The 18,947-nt window shown below is 39.2% G+C and overlaps 3 protein-coding genes across 4 annotated transcripts in view; 1 reads left to right on the forward strand and 2 right to left on the reverse strand.

Annotated features, from left to right (window-relative positions):
• Positions 1-98: 98 nt before the first annotated feature.
• On the reverse strand, positions 99-3,358 carry LOC128683781 (sulfotransferase 1 family member D1-like). The gene is made up of 7 exons (XM_053769728.1): positions 3,204-3,358; positions 2,851-2,985; positions 2,632-2,731; positions 1,657-1,985; positions 1,430-1,524; positions 669-849; positions 99-397 (listed from the first exon to the last, which is right to left on the reverse strand). Exons 1-7 carry the CDS (start codon positions 3,280-3,282, stop codon positions 285-287), a joined length of 1,032 nt encoding a protein of 343 aa, XP_053625703.1. The 5' UTR covers positions 3,283-3,358; the 3' UTR covers positions 99-284.
• Positions 3,359-4,992: 1,634 nt separating this feature from the next.
• St4 (Sulfotransferase 4) lies at positions 4,993-10,539 on the forward strand. The gene is made up of 7 exons (XM_053767502.1): positions 4,993-5,170; positions 7,832-7,966; positions 8,277-8,376; positions 8,737-9,059; positions 9,148-9,242; positions 9,423-9,606; positions 10,064-10,539. Exons 1-7 carry the CDS (start codon positions 5,089-5,091, stop codon positions 10,177-10,179), a joined length of 1,035 nt encoding a protein of 344 aa, XP_053623477.1. The 5' UTR covers positions 4,993-5,088; the 3' UTR covers positions 10,180-10,539.
• LOC128682622 (uncharacterized) overlaps positions 10,350-18,947 on the reverse strand; it is a 71,326-nt gene continuing 62,728 nt past the window's right edge. Inside the window, exons 10-16 of one of the 2 annotated variants that reach the window (XM_053767491.2) lie at positions 16,572-16,735; positions 15,359-15,595; positions 15,066-15,242; positions 12,390-14,742; positions 12,139-12,304; positions 11,390-11,510; positions 10,350-11,025 (exon numbers count right to left, since the gene is read on the reverse strand). In XM_053767491.2, the coding sequence (XP_053623466.1) occupies positions 10,858-11,025; positions 11,390-11,510; positions 12,139-12,304; positions 12,390-14,742; positions 15,066-15,242; positions 15,359-15,595; positions 16,572-16,735 (3,386 nt within the window). In that variant the 3' untranslated portion in view covers positions 10,350-10,857. Of the gene's footprint in view, positions 11,026-11,389; positions 11,514-12,138; positions 12,305-12,389; positions 14,743-15,065; positions 15,243-15,358; positions 15,596-16,571; positions 16,736-18,947 lie in introns of both variants that reach the window. The other variant, XM_053767483.2, reaches the window with a different exon arrangement.

The raw sequence follows: 18,947 nt of genomic DNA on the forward strand, positions 1-18,947 counted from the left end.
TAGTAGGTACTCCTTAGTACCTTTACTTTTTATGATTGAAATACCCTAAGATGGTAAGGACACTCTTAAACTACCTACTTAAAACAAAAAAAAACCAGTTATATCATTTGTTCATTTATTTTGAATAATCATACGTATATTATTATAGGGTATTATATGGTCTTAACATCCTATAAGTGTTCCAGTTTTTCCTTTTGAGGTGCGGAACCCTAAAAATAAACAATATTTGAATATTTAAATTTATTTTGGTATTGCAATACCGAAAAGACCTCTAAGCATCTAATCTAGTCCTTGGTGGGGAACCTCAGGTCTGTGTCCCGGAGGTTGTCCTCGATCCAGCGCTCGGCTTGCCGCGTCATCTCCTCGTCGAAGTAGTCACGCCAACCACCCGATTTACCTGTTGATGCAAAGACAAAGAAACGATAGACAACGATCTAGTGTGCAGTGAAAATAAGCATCTGTACACGAACTAAATTTGAAATTTCACCACTTATTTACTCTCACAATTCCATGGATTTAATAAGTCCTTCGTACCTACTAATTCCATGCACAATTCAAATCGTACACAGAGAGAAACGCATTTATTATGACCTATAGTGAGGACTACTGTTTGAGAAGAAAAGAAATACCTAATTCAAACCAAATCAAGAATCCTATCCATTCTGTACCTTTTCTAATAAAGTGTTCAGTTTTATTGGCAAGACCCAAATCCTGCAAATCCTCGGCGTTGACCGACTTGTTTTTCCTGAAGTTGTCGATGTGGAGATGTCGACACAACCGCTGCACCTGCTCCTCCGTCGCCGGCTTGTTCATGAACTTGGCCACGCGACGCACCGCCGCTGGCAGGTCCTACAACAACGGATTCATGTGACATGCATGTTTAGGTGATGACACATAGGTATACATTAATTGAAGTTGTAATACATTTCTTTTTCAGATATTTACACCTAAAAGTATGCCTGAAGATACGAAACTGAACTAAATTACTTTTAGCAAAAATCTAATTGCGCAAATAAAATAAGAACTTATCTAGTTAACTCTCTGTTATATGAGCGTTTCCTGCTTTTTCTCTTCCTCAACCGTTGAGCCGTGAGCGTAGGGGCCCAAGATCCGCTGTTAGTTATCTTGTAAACTACTTGTATCATAAACCCGACTCCCAAGTTGCTGGAATCTGTCACCTGCTAGAAAAGAGCTGACAGTTTCCAAACAGCTGAACATATTATTTTCTTATTTTCCAAACATAACTAAGAACACTCTCGATTAAATTCTTTTTCCATTATATAAACTAGATGAAAAAATGGTTCAGCCATTTGGCTGCTCCGATACCACGGACAGACATACAGATACACAGACACGTTAAACTTATAATTCCCCTCCTTCTGTAGTCGAGTTCTAAAGACAATAGTTTCCTTGTTGATTTGGAACTAACCTTATTAAGTTCTTCATAAAACAAGAATAACATATTGGGATGATGCCTCTTCGCCCAAGCTTCTTTGACGTGAGGGAAATATGGACACCAATCAACTGAAAAATTTAACTGAAAGCTTTGATTTCATGTATTTCAGCATAAAAAATAGTTATATAATTGATGAATAAAAGCGAGTGACTAAAATCTCAATCTTATAATAAGAAATAATATCTAATATAAACTCTTACATTCATCCTTCAGGAACATTTTCCAGAATATTCTGAATTCTCCATGGAAATTGACTAGTTTAAACAGTTTGCAGTGGTGGAAGTAGGACACGGCTACATCCCGAGGGTCCCTGGCTACGTACACCACTTTGCTGGTATCCAGTAGGTGGGGCGGGAGCAGGGAGAATGGAAGGTGGGTTTTAATGAACCTCGGGGACGGAGTGGTGTTCAGGACGTCAACGACAGAGGTGGTCAGTTTCTTTAGGATTCCCTCAGCAATTCCGGGGCTAACCTGCATACGGGCACGGGTCCATTCTTCTATTTTCGGGTTCCTAGTCATCATTGCATATCTGTAAGCATATTATTTGTTTAAATTTTGAACAACAAGAAAAATAAATAAATATATTAGGACAAATCACACAGATTGAGCTAGCCCCAAAGTAAGTTCGAGACTTGTATTATGGGATACTAACTCAACGATACTATATTTTATAACAAATACATATACAGATAAACATCCAAGACCCGGGCCAATCAGAAAAAGATCATTTTCCATCATAACCCGACCGGGGATCGAACCCGGGACCTTTTGGTTCAGAAGCAAGCACTTTACCACTGCGCCACCGGGGTCATCAAAAAATATCCAAAAATATATCTTTATTTATCATAAGTTTATACGTATGTACTTATGTGTTGCTCTTTCGAATGGAATATTTTATCGCTGTTTCGGCTATGGAAAATTATGACGACACTCGTACGACAATCTAGATTATCTACTGAACCTAAGCCATTATCTATATCGCATATAAAAATAAAACAACAATATTTAAAAAAGTTTTGCTAGGAAACTCCCGTCGAAGTTTAAACGAAAACAATTTAGGAACAATATTCCTAAATTGTTTTCAAAACCTTATCTGTAAATCAATAGCTAAGGTTTTTCGAGATTAAAATACTATAGTTAAAACACTATAAGGCTCTCTCAGACTCTGTACTTACTCTAGAAAAGGAAATCTTTCTTTTAGAAGCTTTTCAGCCGCAGAATCATAATTAAAATTGTTGCCAATTAGCCAGACCAGTTCTTGCGTCCAAGTTGTGCCTGCAAATAATTTCGCGTAAGTCAAGAGCATTTCATATTTCGAAGAAGGATTTGATTAAGTTAGGTAGGTAGTTACTGTTTGAAGATTTTTTGATTAGATAAATATTCAAAACACTCACCAGATTTAGGGAACGTAACAACAAAAATATCGTCAGGTCGCAGTTCCATGTTGTACACCTTCACACATTCTTCCCTGAATCCCGCGGGAAAGCGGTATTTTTCTAGACCCACGCGAACAAACTCTATTTCAGGACCTGGTCATGTGAAATAAAATACTTTTAATTATTAAATGACTAGATGTTCACCTATTTCGGTATATAATTAGGTATAGGTACTCTTTAAAGTTCTTTAAAATCCCTTTTGCTATTTTCTGTTTGGTCCGAAGAGATTCCCGTTAAGTCCACCTATTGTTATAACTTTTTAAATTGTATACAATATTTTTAAAAGACAAATATATATATATATTATTTACCATCTGTGTATTTGCGAAACTCAGCCGTAAGTTCTTTGGGAACATCCGTAATTTTAAAAGGGACTTTCTTCTCTGCCATCGTTGCGTGGGCGTGTACAGTTGAATAAATTCTGATATTAAGTATTCCTAAATTGTGTTATTTTTCCGTTTATGGAGATTAGCCAGATAAAACCTTTGTCAACTGCGGGAGTCATTTGATTGGTCTTATCTTATAGATTGGATAACGTGATACCGGATATCCCAACTAATATTATAAAAGCGAAAGTAAGTTTGTTGGTTTGTTACCTCTTCACGCAATATCTACCGGATCGGTTGTTATGAAATTTGGTACACGGGTAGAAAATAACCTGCAATAACACTTAGGGTACTTTTTATCCCGAAATTCCCACGGGGGCGAAGGCCCGGAGCGCAGCTAGTAGTTAATAAAGGAAATCCTAGCCATGAAGTATTTTATATTTCGGTTTAGTTATCTCTGGGAAATGGTATGGTCACGTCAAGGAAACTCACTTGGATAATGTCATCAAGGAGAATTCGTGATCACACTTTTCGAAAGCCTTTTGCTTTAAGGAAATAAATTGGCTACTCTTTTCATTCACTCTAGCTGTATAAAACGTTAAAAAAAAGCATTTCTTCCAATTAAAAGAAAGCATTTAGGTATTGCTTACTCTAGTGTGAGATTTTATTCAAATGTTCTTCTTTGTAAGTGAATATATGCATATTATTTTGAGAAATTAAATTCTTGAAAAGTCGCCTAAATGATTCAGGCATTTTTATGATTACCTATTCACAATTTAGTGGCAAATACTTACTCCGTCATTAATAAAAAAGTTAAAATATACTTTAAGCTAAAATATGTTTTGTCTTCCATACACATTAAAATATTTGACATTGACAGAAAGAGACAAAACATATTATGTAATGTTTTTATCATGGAATTAGTAGGTACTCGTTGTACGCAGTACCTACTAATTTCATGGTCAGATTAAAGGCCTCTAACAAAAAATAGTGCTAGATAACTAGTGCATATACCCATACTATGCTGATATGATAACATTTTCTACGTACCTACGTTACTTGTGCGTAAATATAGCAGTAATGTACCAAAACATTTTTGCTATATTAATTTCTATTCTTACTATTTAACTGTAATCTTCCTTTATTTGTCCAGCGTAGGTAGAAGAAATTCTATTTTTTCAAGGCTATTTTAATAGATTATCCTATTTAATTTTGGTTAGTAGGTATTTTCTTTCTATTTTTTTATTAAGTATTTTGGACAGGCGCTTATAATAAGTTAACTATGTTAAGTAATGATTTGAAATATCATTAAAACCTATCTACAATGATAGCCTACCGACAATGCTATCCATTGGTCTAGTCTAGGGGTACTTAAAAAAATTTTGCTTTTTTTTTATTTATTATTATCATTATTACGTAGGTATCTATCACTGTTATCACATCATTTTAGAAATGTCCTACAGTTCTCAGGATAAAGTGAAAATTTGTCTGAAAAGTTCCGTTTTATCCACAGGCTTATAGGTATATTAAGTTTTATCCATTCGGCCACATAGGAAGAAGCAGGTAGGATTTAAAATTTCAAGTCCCACATAAATATGAATTGAATGGCTTAAAATTTTGAATCCACCGAGACTACACCGTAAATACGTACAGAAAAAAGGCGATGCAGGTATTACTTAATTGGGACAAAAAATTACGAGCATTCAAAAGATCAAATATAGCATGCGGAATTAAAATGTTTGTACACAGTTTGTTTACATATTAGGTACACCGTCATTCAGTCAGAGTCAGTACCTCTAGCGGCCGTCGCAGGGCTGCGCGTGCGCACTTTCACACACTGACACACAAACCGACGATAAATTCTATAAAAATGGACAACAAAAATAATTATCCGTGGGACATTATAGATGTCCCCCAGGACACTGCTGAACATCTTATGAAGTATTTTACAGGTAAATAAAAATTAGTTTAAGTGTGAACAGATCAATATATTTATCTGTGTAAATTTTATGTAGAGCACTTGAGTAAAGTTGCATTCCATTCTATTAATTAATCTTGTTACTTGTTGAGATTGAGAACTATGTAAGTTATAGATTGCTTATAATAGATACTTAGGTACATAATACTTGAATGAACTTATTAGGAGTTTTGTTTCATCACACCCAGTGGTCACAAAATTAAACGACGTAGCCAAAAATTAACTACTTTACTACGATAACTTTATATTGTAATTTTATTTATTAATTGTTATAGAATACACCTACATATAAAAATACCTATTTATATTATATATATAACAAATAATATCGTAGTTAATGACCTATTATTGCATTTTTATCACTTATAAGTAGCTATATAGCTACGTACCCAGGTACCTAGGTTTTCAAAGCTATTGCACTATAACTATGGTGTATAATAAGTAACATATATAATAATCCATCATAAAATTAAAAGTTCCTAAATACTAATTGATTTAGATAGAGTATGCTAATAAATTGTCATAATTTGGAATACAAATAAAATCACTGAACCACAGTAGACATCAACTAAACCAAAGTAGGTACTTTAATTTGAGTGAAACAATCGAAAACATTTGAATGAATGAACACATTCGCTATTACACAAATTAAGAATTATAAATAAAAAAAATATTTTCTATGTAAATATTTTTTTGAGAATTTTTAGATTAAGCGTGTCTGTGATATTTTTATTTCCTGCCAAACCTGCATGAAAGTAGGAGCCAATATGAAAGCCACTTTACTCGATCTCCAAATTCCAAATTAACAGTTTCATATTTTTGAGTTTTGAAGCATGTTTTGGTTGTAGGTACTTACGTAACTTACCGTGGGTTATATGTATACCCAAATAACTATTTCTACTATATTTATTAAGTTTATTTTTTTAACATTACGGATATATTATATATACTTATAGCCTTACCTACTAACTGTAACCTAGATCTTAAAATGCGATCTATAGTTATATCTAATCGGCTAGACACAATTGTCAAACAAAAATATTAGATAAGAGTGAGTTTGTTGAACTTGTCAAAAGTGAGCTCGATTGTAAGGAAATCTATGTATACCCGTTAAATTTCTCAACTTTTTAAATCTGTCTTTATTTTTTTACTTACCATCCACTCACGCACGACGCGAATAAGTAGCTACATTACTAGCTGCATCCCGAGGCTTCGTTCTCGTGGCAATTTCGGGATAGTACTCTATGTGTTATTCCATGTTATATTATACCCGTGTACCAAATTTCATAACAATCGGTCCAGCAGATTTTGCATGAAAGAGTAACAAAAATACATACATACGTACACACCTCCTCACAAACTTTCGCATTTATAATATTAGTAGGATTAACTAGTGGGACAGGATTCATACACCTTAGGTTAATAAAGCAAGTACTATCGTTAGTCCAAGTCAAATATCCTTATAAAAATATTGTTCTTTAATGAAATCGGCCAAGTGCGAGTAGAACATGCGCCGCCACTAAATGGAAAAACATAGCGTAAATAGGCATCGACCCTACGTATCTTCCCATTCTTCAGGAAAATGGCAAAAATCATCATCATTTTTTTTCAACCTTCAATTAGATGCGAATTGAACTACTTAAATTTTAATGCCATCGGAAATTATGAAACAAGGTGCGGCGCAACGCAATCCTTATAGAAACGTAAGTTACTTACGTTTCCTGAAATTACGGAAAATAATGTACCTATCAAAGTATCTGTGTCCGATCGTTGCTTCTGTCAGAAAAGAAGTTTTGTGTTCCTACTATTTGTAACAGTATTAAAGAGTACCATACTAGCACAATTGAATTGAGTAATTTCAGTTAATAATAACAATATTTATTAAAATAAAAGAATTGCATTAGATCTTTATTAGGTATTCTCAGTTTTAACCTTGTCAGTCATTTTAAACTTTACTGTTCTCCAATGGTTTATTGTTGTAAATATTCAAGGTCTATTTAAATTGGTTTCGCTTTACAAGTTGAGGAAGCATATTTATATAGCTATAAAGTTTTTATACTTAGTTAAAAAGTTTTGAAATATTTAGCTTAGGCTAGTCATAGCGACGCGATGCATAACCAATTTAAGTCTCAATTAAAATTTGCATTGTCATAAAAACTTTGTTCAAAATTCAAATGGTGGTTACCATTTGAATTGAACTGAACTAAAGGTAAAAACCTTCAAACACACGTCATGGTCGCCGTTCTAACTGGTTATTGTTTATAAACTTATAAAAACCAATAAAGAAATAAATCTTTATTCGCACTGAAATATCTACCTAATTATTGTCTTAAATGTGACTAACCTTAGTAAGACGTAACCTGCTATTCTAATATGAGTTTGTATGCAATTCAAATAGGTCCGATACCTATGTGTTTCATAGATATGCATGTGGATCTAGGTAAACTAAAACTCGTGACTAAAATGTCACGAGTTTTACCTAGATCCACAGAGCACAATGTTTTTATGTGCCTAGATTAGACTTAATAGTTATATTAAGTACCTATTAAATATCGGTATTCATATATATTATCCTTACTGCCATATTTTCGTTGGAAATAGCACTGTGTTTCACCAAATAAATGTGGTTTTACAGGTGAACTGACGGGCTTCGTCCGTATCGGACCCAAAGGTTACTTCATGCCACACAAGTTCAGACAAGAGGCGGCCAGGATCTACAACATGCCGCTCAGGAGAGATGACATCTTTGTCGCCAGCTACCCTCGATCAGGTGCCTCTCTCTACTCTCTCCTTCTCGTCTGCATTCAGGGCTGTGACGCCGTGAAGGCTTCAGTGTAAAAGATAAACTTTATAATTTTAAAATTCAGCTACATGATTTCACTATAATATGTATGGCTCAGTGTAACTGAGTGAGATAGCTGAAAAGATGCATGTGTTCCTAATACATCCCTATATATATTATACTAGGATATTTGTTCAGGCTTCGTACGGGTGAAAGTTGTGTTGCTAATGTAGAGCAGAGAAAAATCTTACAGGTGAATAATGATCATGCGTTATTTATTTCTTGAACAAAATTTCAGGTACAACTTGGACACAGGAGCTCGTTTGGATGGTGGCCAACGATTTGGACTACGCCACATCAGCTGCTATACCCCTCACAGAACGATACCCCTTCCTTGAGTAAGTAACGTTTCTCATTACACTGAATTGTAAAATTTTGTGTGTGAATGCGTTTTTGAACATTACCTACATATAAAAATGTATTATTTCGATGCACCCTGTTTATTCGAAACTTCCAAAAAAGCAGAAGTTGAGAACCTACGACAATCTTCATGTTGTTCAATAGGCTAGGTGCCTAGGTATTTATTGTAATCAATTTTGCAGCATTTGTAGCTAGACAGTGTCTGATGAGATCACAGGATGAGATGTAAACTACCGACAAAGGCACCTCAGAAACGGGGCAACCAACATGACATGAAGTACTTAAACTAAAATATTAAATTTAATATACCTTCGAATAATAATATATATTTCTCACAGATTTTCAGTATTCGTCCATCCGCTAATGAAAGAACGGTTTGTTGAAGAGAACAAGGATAGTGAGAGGAAACTAAATCTACTGGAGATAGTGACGCAAGCAGGCACGGACCAGCTCGCCGACATCCCGTCTCCACGCTTCATCAAGACCCACCTCCCGATGTCGCTGCTTCCCTTAGGAGTTCTGGGCACGGCTCGAGTGGTGTATGTGGCGAGGGACCCCAGGGATGTGGTGGTTTCATTCTACCATCTGAACAGGCTCATCAGAACTCAGGGCTACAACGGAGATTTTAAAACTTATTGGAAATTTTTTATAAAAGATTTGCGTAAGTAAATTCATAACTTTCAATTTGTTTAGGAAAAAACGCATATACGTCATATACGCATATACGCATAAAAATCATATAATTTCAGACCATTGGACGCCGTATTTTGAACATCTGAAGGAGGCGTGGAATCAAAGGCATAACCCACGATTGCTGTTCTTATTCTATGAAGAGCTATCAAAGGTAAACAAGAAAAAAGGAAAAGAATATTAATTACATTCTTAAAGGCTTCATTGATCTTTTAAACTAATTCTTTAAAAAATATTTTTTAAAGAATCCAACCTACATAATTAGTTGCAAAATTAAAAAATAAATAAATAAACGGCAGGTACATTGAGGTATTATGTTATACTTTATTTTCAGGATTTGCCGGCAGCTATCCGCAGAGTTGCTAAGTTTCTAGACAAGGATTTCAGTGAAGAACAGATTAGTAAATTGTGCGATCATCTTAGCATCGAGAATTTTAAGAATAACAAATCCGTGAACTATGACGTCATGAAGGAGCTGGGCATCCTGATACCAGGAGAACAGGCTTTCATCAGAAAAGGTGTGTAGGTATAATGTATTGTAATTTCGGAATTCCAGCAGCACCCATACTTAATTGACAAAATTGTAATAAGTACCCACCTAGGTCTGTATTGTTTACTTCTCATACCTAACGTTCGGTTCAAACCGGTTTGCCTTTCAAACCGGAAGCTAAGATGATTTTTTTATTGAATCTAAATCGAAAACATTGTACCTAATAACTTCCTTATTGTAAGCGGGTATTAGAAGTTTTTGTTACTATGACGAAAGCATTGACCCATAGACATTCACATGCACGCACTAGGCTCCGCTATTCCATAAATCGAACGAGCTTGAGATCAATCACTTTGTTTGGTTTAGAACTTGTGCATCAATTCTTCATCTAACTAGGTGCCTACCTATTAAGATTTCTGCAGGTTACCACAGTACTTCCAGTGCCACTACAATCAATAGTCAAAAGTTCCGCATCCTTTTTGCAGGAAAAGCCGGGGGCTGGCGCGACTACTTCGACGACGAAATGGCCGCGGAGGCAGAGCGCTGGATTGCGGACAACTTGCGAGACACGGACCTCAGATTTCCACACTTGGAACATTAACTGAATCAGTTGAATATGTAACTAGACAAATCAGCTGTGTATATAAACTATACACTTTGAAGTTCGAACCTTTCATTCAAAGGTCACTTCAGAATTGATTAGTTTCTTTCAGGGCTTTGGTGAATTTTATAATTTTGAAGATTTTCGGAGATGCTAAAGAAAAGATCAGATAGGGTGATAATCATTTATTCGAATAAAATGCTCTATTTTAGTATGTATTTCTTTGTAACACCATGATATTTAAGTTTACATCGACATAATAAGTAAGCTATTAAGAATTAAACAAGATTAATCTGTATCGATTCACTTAATTATATTTTATAAATTTAAACCTTCATAAATAAAACAATGTCTCAGTCCTTCTTCACGTTTTTATTAAATAATACGGTTATACAAAGAAAATAAATTAAAAGCCAGATTTGAAATCAATCATTCGTTGGTAATATAAAATTCTAAAAACAGACTTATAATCATAATAATGGATAATAACCGTGCGGAGCGGCCGTCCGCCCCGCCATAACGAACTGCAACGTACACTTCTATAAAGCGCCTCTATAATATAAACTGGGAGGACTCTCCCGCACCTAACGACTCGCCGCTACGAGCGACGTTAAAACTATCATACACTTATAGAAAATCACAAAATTCAAGCGGAAATAATAGGAATCGATGTCGTGTCTACGCGATGACGTCCGGCAATAGTGCATTGTCAGCGGGCGGCGGACTCGGCGTGAGCTTGTTGTCCGCGGTGCCGTTCGTCAGGGCAGTAGTCTGTAGCTCCGAGGACTTCTGGCTTTCCGGAGACTTTTTGGGCACCGCCTTCATCGTCGTGCCTTTTAATGGCGCCTGGAAATAAATACCATATCTATCAATAAGAAATATGGTGTGAGTTTATGTTATTTTCATAACATTAGACATAGGTATATCTAAGGGCGAAGTGTGAGAGGCGTGGTTTTGCATTACACTCCGTCACTGTCGAGTCGATTCGCGGTGACACGACGAGAAATGCATCACAATGGCGCACTCCACTCCCGTGGATGTCGTCTGAAGCGACAAACACATAAAACAGGTTGTAAACTGACAGTCGAGTCTTCAAAATTTTGGCAATATATTTTTACGCCGACTCCGGATATTACGGCGCCGCAGCCCCGAACACTAGGATGAGAGAGTGAGGGTGAGACAGAGAGAGAGAGAGAGAGATGACAGCTACCTTAGCGGCGGCGGTCCTGGGCGGCGCGGCCCTGGCGGTGATGCGCTTGTTGGCGAGGTCCTTGCTCTGCTTGTCCAGCGGCTTGTTGCTGGCGCGCGGCGCCGGCTTCGGCGCTGTCGGTCTGCTATCACATCGTGATATCATTGATCACTTATTTAAATATGTACAGTATGTTAATGTTTATAATTTATCATAATATTACACTATTAATTTACAATTTTGATCTGGTTATAGTGGTTCTAGTAAACTACAATATTAGTGAGTTACAAATTCGTCCATCTCTCAAAGTTGAGCCGAGTTTGTTATACAATTTTTAATATTCAAATAGTTCAATGAAATGCATTTGATGAGAAATAATTAGTAAGGCACTTATAACATTACTTTATTATCAACTTAAACTATTTAACAGAAATTAATGATCATTGTGTTTTGTTCTTAATAATTTAAAAAAATATTAAAATTTTATTACAATAAGAAATGGTAGCGCCTTTTGTTACTACCTTAAGTTATAAAATTATTCTTTTTTAGTTATGGCTCGAATTTTAATTTTAATTAAGACTTGACAGCTGTCAGTATTTTTTTTATTGTCAGTATTTTGCTCAGGCCTAGACCAGGCTGTTAACGGCATGCATAAATGTAATCTATTTTGGAGACAATTCGTATCATAAAGATATATAAAAACTACTAAATTTGGAATAAAGCTCGGTATTGTCGCTATACACAAGCATACAAAAGTTTAATGTACTCACTTGGTTTGTGTGGCGGCGGTCGCGGGCGCGGGCGGGGGCGCGGGCGGGGGCACTCGCGGGGCGGCGCGGGGCGCGGGGCGGGCGGCGGCGGACGCTCGCGCCGGCGCCTTCGACAGCGACTTGGCGTCCTTCACGTCGCCGTTCGGAAGGGGCTTCTTCTCAAGTACTACAAATACATAGAATTCATTATATTTTAATACTCTTTTTAAATTTTAAAATGATATTCGGTAAAATAATAAATTTTAAATTACCTTTAGGTTTAATTTCCTTAGGTTTAGGGGCAGCCGCAGCCGCAGACGTGGTGGCGCTGGCGGGGCGAGCGGTCGCAGCGGCCGGTCGGGGCGCCGGGCGCGCCGGCTGCGGCCGCGCGGTCGCCTTGCTGGCGGCCGCCGGCGCCGGCCTCGGCGCCGCCGCACGCGCGGTCGCCGGCTTGGCGGCGGCCGACGGCGCGCTCGCCGGTTTACTTGTGGACGTTCTCGCCGCAGGGGTTGATTTGTTGACGGAGGACGTTCTCGCGGCGGCGGGGGCGGGGGCGGAGGCGGGGGCGGGGCGCGCGGCGGGCTTGCCGGCGGACGAGGTCGGGCGGGCGGCGGGCGGCGGCCGCGCCGGCGTCGCTGGCTTCTTGCTCGCCGAAAGCGGGGCGCGCGGGCTTGCCGCGACCTTAGGCGCCGCTTTGGGGGTCGCCTTCGTCGCCGAGGGAGTCGTTGGAGACTTTTTAGCGGGAGTTTTCGATTTGGCGGCGGCGGTGACCCCGGCGGCGGTGACCCCGGCGGCGGCGACCGCGGCGACGACGGCTGCGGCGGCGCCCGCCGCGGCCGCGTCCCCGTCGAGGCGCGGGTCGCTGAGCGGCGGCACGTCCGGCTGCACAGCCGGCGTGGGCGGCGGCGTGAGGCCGGCCAGCACGCCGTCCTCGCGCCGGATCTCGCTGCACACGGGCACGCAGATCTCCTGCGCGTGCGACTCGGGGATGCCGAGGTCGAGGTCGGTGACGGGCGAGGCCGGCACGAGGTCGGGCGCGGGCCCGGACGCTGAGGGCGCGGCCTCGGAGGATTCTGTGGGCGTCAACCTCGCGGCCGACTCGTCGACGAGTTTGTTTTGGACGATTTCGGCTTCGATCGGCGATACGGTCTCCGGTCGTAACGTAAGTTCGACGGCCGGCTGGAGGTCGAAGGGGGAGGCGGCGTCGAGCCGGGGTTCCTCCGCAGGGGCGGGGAGCGGCTCGGCGGGGGGCGGGGGGGAGTCGCGCGGCAGCGGCACTTCAGCGGGAGTGGGACTGACCGATCCGAAGATTTCGTTCGACCGCTCCTGTATTTCGGGAATGCTGTGCTCTTGTGAAGGCACAGGAGACGCTGCGACGGGAGCCTCGGGCGAGGGGGCGGGGGAGGGAGATTTCGCAACCGCGAGAGAGTCGATCGTCTCGGGAATCGGAGACTTAGCTTCGCTCGGAAGCGGCGACTGGGAAGGAAGCGGAGATTCCGTTTTCAGACCATCGTCGAACGGAGACTGGGATGCGACAAATTCTTGCGTGACAGAAGATTCTACTGGAAGGGGGGAGTGCACCGCTTCACTCGGTAGCGGCGACTGAGACGGCAGCGGAGACTGGGCCGGCGACGGCGAGACACCGCAAACAAAGTTTTCATCGATCGGCGCATCCGCAAGTACCTCTGTTTCCAGTCTGATTTCTGGAACCTCGTCGACGTCGTTCGACTCATTATTATGATGTACATCTACAATGATATTTTCTTGTGTGTCGTGCGGAACTTCTGGGGAGAATGTGCCGGCGGATTTGTCATCGTCTGCTGGAGAGAACTGTGCAGGTTGATGAGCGTCGGGAGTGAGCGCTGATTCTAATAAGATTTCATTTTGCTTGTTGTCTACTTCTTGTGACACATTCGATGGCGCGACTTCGAGTTCCTGCGGCTCTGCAGGTAACTCTGGTTGTGTTTCTGCACAAGGAGAGTCCTCAGATTTACTCTCCATTTCGACGTCTTGTGATGTCTCTTCCTGAGGCGTGAAGGCTCGCGCATCTTTTTCGCTCTCTGAAGGTACATCCTCATTTGTAAAACCTAATTCTGAACTTTTACCATCTGGAATTTCAGGAATTTGTTCAAATAATAACTTATGAGATTCTGGAGTGTCTGTTTGTAAAATTGTATTCTGTGTAACATTGCTGGATTCGAACTCGAAGCCAGGTACATTATTTGTATTGCTTACATTGTAATCTACAAAATTGTCTCCCTGAGAGAAGGGATCTGATTGTTCACTAGCATTGACATCTGTTCGACAGTCTAACCTCATAATGTCGTTATTTGGTTCTGGAACATCAGTGCGTGCGTCTGTTTGTTCTGGTGCAATGTTTTCTTTGTCCAGATCGGTATCGCTGACACCGTTCGTCTGAACGTCCTCATCATCACTGTCGGGTAACAGTTGGACTGCATTGAGATCAACTGGGGGCTCTCTGGTAAGTCTTTCACATGTGTCATCATCTTTCTCTTGGTAAAAACTCATGCTCATGGGATCTCTCTCCTTATTTTTCAGTCTTTCAAAAAGCTCATCATTTGTTTCATTTGCAAAGGGATTTGTTTCAGTGTGGGTCTGGAATACCTAGAGTAAATAAATACGGATTAAATAAACAACCCAGAAAAAAATATTAATAACAGAACAAAAATTAAGCAGTTACTTAAGAAAGTATAGATTTTAGAATGTTTTTCATGGCCTGTGACTCTGCCCTAGAAGAGGGCCACTCCATATCCTCCCATGTATGCCGTACCAGGCAACTAAAGAATTCATATCCTTGGCAGCTGCTGATAGGCAACAATATTATTCCTATTGTGGGTTGAACTAAGGCAGATTGTCAGAAGAGAAATCTAAAAGTTGAAACAAATTCATACAATAAATTCTGTGGTACACTCCTATATAACACCTACCTGTATATTACAGAAGTCCGTTGTGTCTTTCTGTATCCTCTCAAAGTCTTGTATGAGGCCTTTGTCTAGCATTTTGTCAGTGTCCACACCCACGCTGAACCCAAAGCCCAAACTATCCATGTTGCACTTATCATTACCATTTAACTTCTCATTGCCAGCATCATCAAAGGATACATTCTGTAAAAATACTATTGATGTGAATTCTATAGAATAGAAGGAACAATAGATATGTAAAGAGTGCTAAACATGATGTTTTTATAATAAACATAAACTGATATTACACTTTCACTTACATGGTGACCATTCAGTTGATCACAATTATCCAAATCCAACAGCTCGGCAGGCCTGACCTCTGCCTCAGTTTCAAACTGCTTCACGTCTGGGATGTCAATGTCGTCCATGGGCATGGGTTTGCGAGGAGACTCCGCGAGTAGCATGTCTGCCCCAGCCACCGTCCCCGGTACAAACACCGGGGCGTCCGGGTTCAGGGGAGAACTGTTCATGTCTACTGAGCTGCTTTCCCACGCAGACTGAAAGGAATTATTAAATAAATTAATAATAAAATAGATGTTAGATTAAGCAATTAAGACTTTTCTTACAGATATATAGGTAACAATAACAATATTGTGTGGAATTAAAGCTAAAGCAGCTATTATTACTGTCAAAAATGGTAGAAGATGAACTATATAAATCAAGGAAGCATGGTATGTTGAAAATATCACACACATTTTATGCATGAAGTTCTTATTAAAATACAGAAATAGGCTATTTCAAATGTAAAATCAATTTTGCTTCACCCTAAATTAAAGTGAAAGTGCCTAGATAAAAGCCAGCTTTTGAATGTCAATGAATTAATGAATTCTAAAGACTTGAGTCATCACACAACAAGGATAAAAGAAAACAGTGCACCTATCATATCAATATTTGTTAGATACATAGTCTTTTTCTCTAACCTACAATGAATAATGTGAAGGCTATAAAGCAAAACCTATTGTTTAATTATTGGAGATATCAGATGTTGAATCAGAGAAGCTAAATATGATACACTTTTGCAATGTTGTTTTACACATGTAATTAGCAGGTTTCTCAATACTGTTTGCACATAATGTAAACAGATCGAGATAAAAAAAGAGTGGTAGAATTCACACAAAATGAATGCAAAACCTTCCACATGACTAAGGTTGCATGCATGATACAGTTAATAAGCACCAATACAGCACATTTGTTTGGTTAATGTCAAGGTGATAATTGAGATTGTTCTTTTGTTTGTTCTATATCATTACAATACAATTTTCTTTTAAATTCTTGGTCCGCAGATGACAGAAGAGTCAAATATTGTCACACTGGCAATTAAACAAGCAATTAAATATCTAATACAAGATTTTTGTAGAAATACATTTAACTTTATGATGATTCATGAAAGCTGAAGGTCGCCAGTTGTCACGTCGGCGAGAGCCGTGAATTGTGAGAACAATCGTCACATTGTTATAGTGTCAATACACTTACATTGTCCTGGCAGGATGTGGGCGAGCGCGGCGCCTCGTCGGGTTCCTCGCTAGGGTTCTCCTCACGTTCACCTTCGCCCTTAAAGTAGTTCCACTCGTCTTCGGACTCTTCACCGCTCTCAGCTACATTATCCACCAGCAGACCGTCGACGTGGCTGTCCTCCACTGCACGACACAAAAATATATCACTGTTATTATGAATTATTGAGAAACATCCTAGCGCTCGTAGCACCTGGCGATCGTGGGAGCAGTTGAACACGCTATGTTTTCACCCCTCCTCGCCCTACCGTCAATCAACAGGTGACACACCCTTGTTCGACAATCTAAGCTCCGGAAACCTCGCAATATTGATGTAATATTTATTTATACGCAATATAAACGGCAGATAACAAATAACGTGCTATCAACGATGTTTACCGGTCGCGAATTCAAAACCGCGAGACATTCGCGGACGCCATTTCGAGAACGGCTTCTGGAGACACGCCCGAGATCATACTTCAATGAGACATGGATTATGGAATAAGTACATTCTAATGAAACCTGCGGGAACCATTTCACGAAGGGATGCGCTTTCGGTCGAACCGATCTATTTCCAGAACACCGCTCCGCATGAATCAACACAAAAATAACCTTTCACGAACTATTCGGAATGTGAAAATAATCAACAACATTAGCTAAAACCCACGTACCGTAAACGGTATTTCACTGCACTGATTATATCTTTACAACCGGCGTAATATTCGAGCTATTTTATTGTAGACAAAAGGCCGGGTTACAATAGCGCAGCCGTAAAACAGAGCGGCACAGATCCAACGAACGTTCGATGAGCGACTGAGGAACGGACGGACGGAACGGGCGGGGCGGGGGAATCGAGACAGGAGCCGCGAGACGCGGGCGGGGTAGTATCCCACATGCATAGGGATGCCAGCAATATTATTGTTTTTTCCAAACTAAATCACGCAATAATATTTTAAAAAGAAAGCATGGGTCTGCAACATATTATATTAACGAAAAAAAAATCTAGACAGGGAATGTGACCTTTGGCTTCAATAAGATAATAAATAATTATAATATGCCTCCTTTGTAAAAGGTCAATGACATATGAGATTATATTTTTACGTAGGTATCTAACTAATAATATTATCACTTACTTTTAAAAACAAGAACTCTTTTTTTGTATTTGTAAAAAGCGAGTTTTACTATAAATGTGTTCATATGCACATTTAAAGAAGAAAGTTAAGTAAAAAGCTAATACAAAATAAATAAGTAATACAGGTAAAATAAACAATACTGAAAAGTGATCTTTTATTTTCGTGGAAAAAATAATGAAATGGTTTACGTGTAACATACCTAATAGTCCATAATTACATAATTGATAGGACTTTCAGTTACAAAAAATTAATATTATCTGATTTAAAAAAAACTATAATATCTAAACATACACGTAATCCTTATATTTCATACATTTCGTATACAAATTCATTTTTCCAAATAATTTATGCAAATACTTTCACATTTGGTTTTCTACCACATTTTGAGGACTAACAGGGGTATTAATATAGCAACACAGCTTGCAGCTGGCGTGGAGCGTGGAGCACTCACCCCTCGTAATAGGTACCTACACCTACTAGGTATAACATCTTTCCCAATCTCATCATCTTGCATACTTGCATACAATCGTCTACACGATGGCGGTAGGTATGTGGGTGAACGTAACAATCAATAAAGCATAACACGTAACTTTTTCTTTTGCTCTCATTGTAATGTGGCCCAATATGAAATTCCGCTAGATTACGTAGGCACGAAGTCTTATTAGAAATGGTCTGATTTCTGTCTGCCCATATTGGTGTTATAGTGATTATATTGTCTTGTCGGTTCTGTCCTATGACCTCTCCGTGTTGCCGCGTGGTCTCGGTGAAATGCTAGTAGTTTGTAGCTTTGAGAATTATTATGTAATTTGGACGAATAGAGAATTTATGTGACGTGAAAAAGATATGTGAAATTCTGAATTCTGACTAAATGCTTTGACAAGTCAAGTTTTTACAAATCACCAGTTAAATTATCTTTGAATAGCAATTCTAATAAGTTTGTTTTTGCTATATATTTGGCTGACAGGTACCTACTCTGCAAATAGGTGTCTTATGTGAATTGATTGTAGTCAATTCACATAAGACACCTATCAATAGGGTAGGTGAAAAGGTCAGAAAATTGTAAAAAATGTGTGCTCTAGGTAAAATAGATATACCTACCTATTTAAGATTGTGGTAATTCATAGACTACAACAATACACGAAGATTTAAAGTTGATTCACAAGTCCATTTCACATAACCTTTTTCGCTAACATATTATTCAATCGTGACGTCAAGAACGCGTCCAT

The sequence above is a fragment of the Plodia interpunctella genome, chromosome 3, assembly GCF_027563975.2.
Source record: "Plodia interpunctella isolate USDA-ARS_2022_Savannah chromosome 3, ilPloInte3.2, whole genome shotgun sequence".
NCBI lineage: Eukaryota > Metazoa > Arthropoda > Insecta > Lepidoptera > Pyralidae > Plodia > Plodia interpunctella.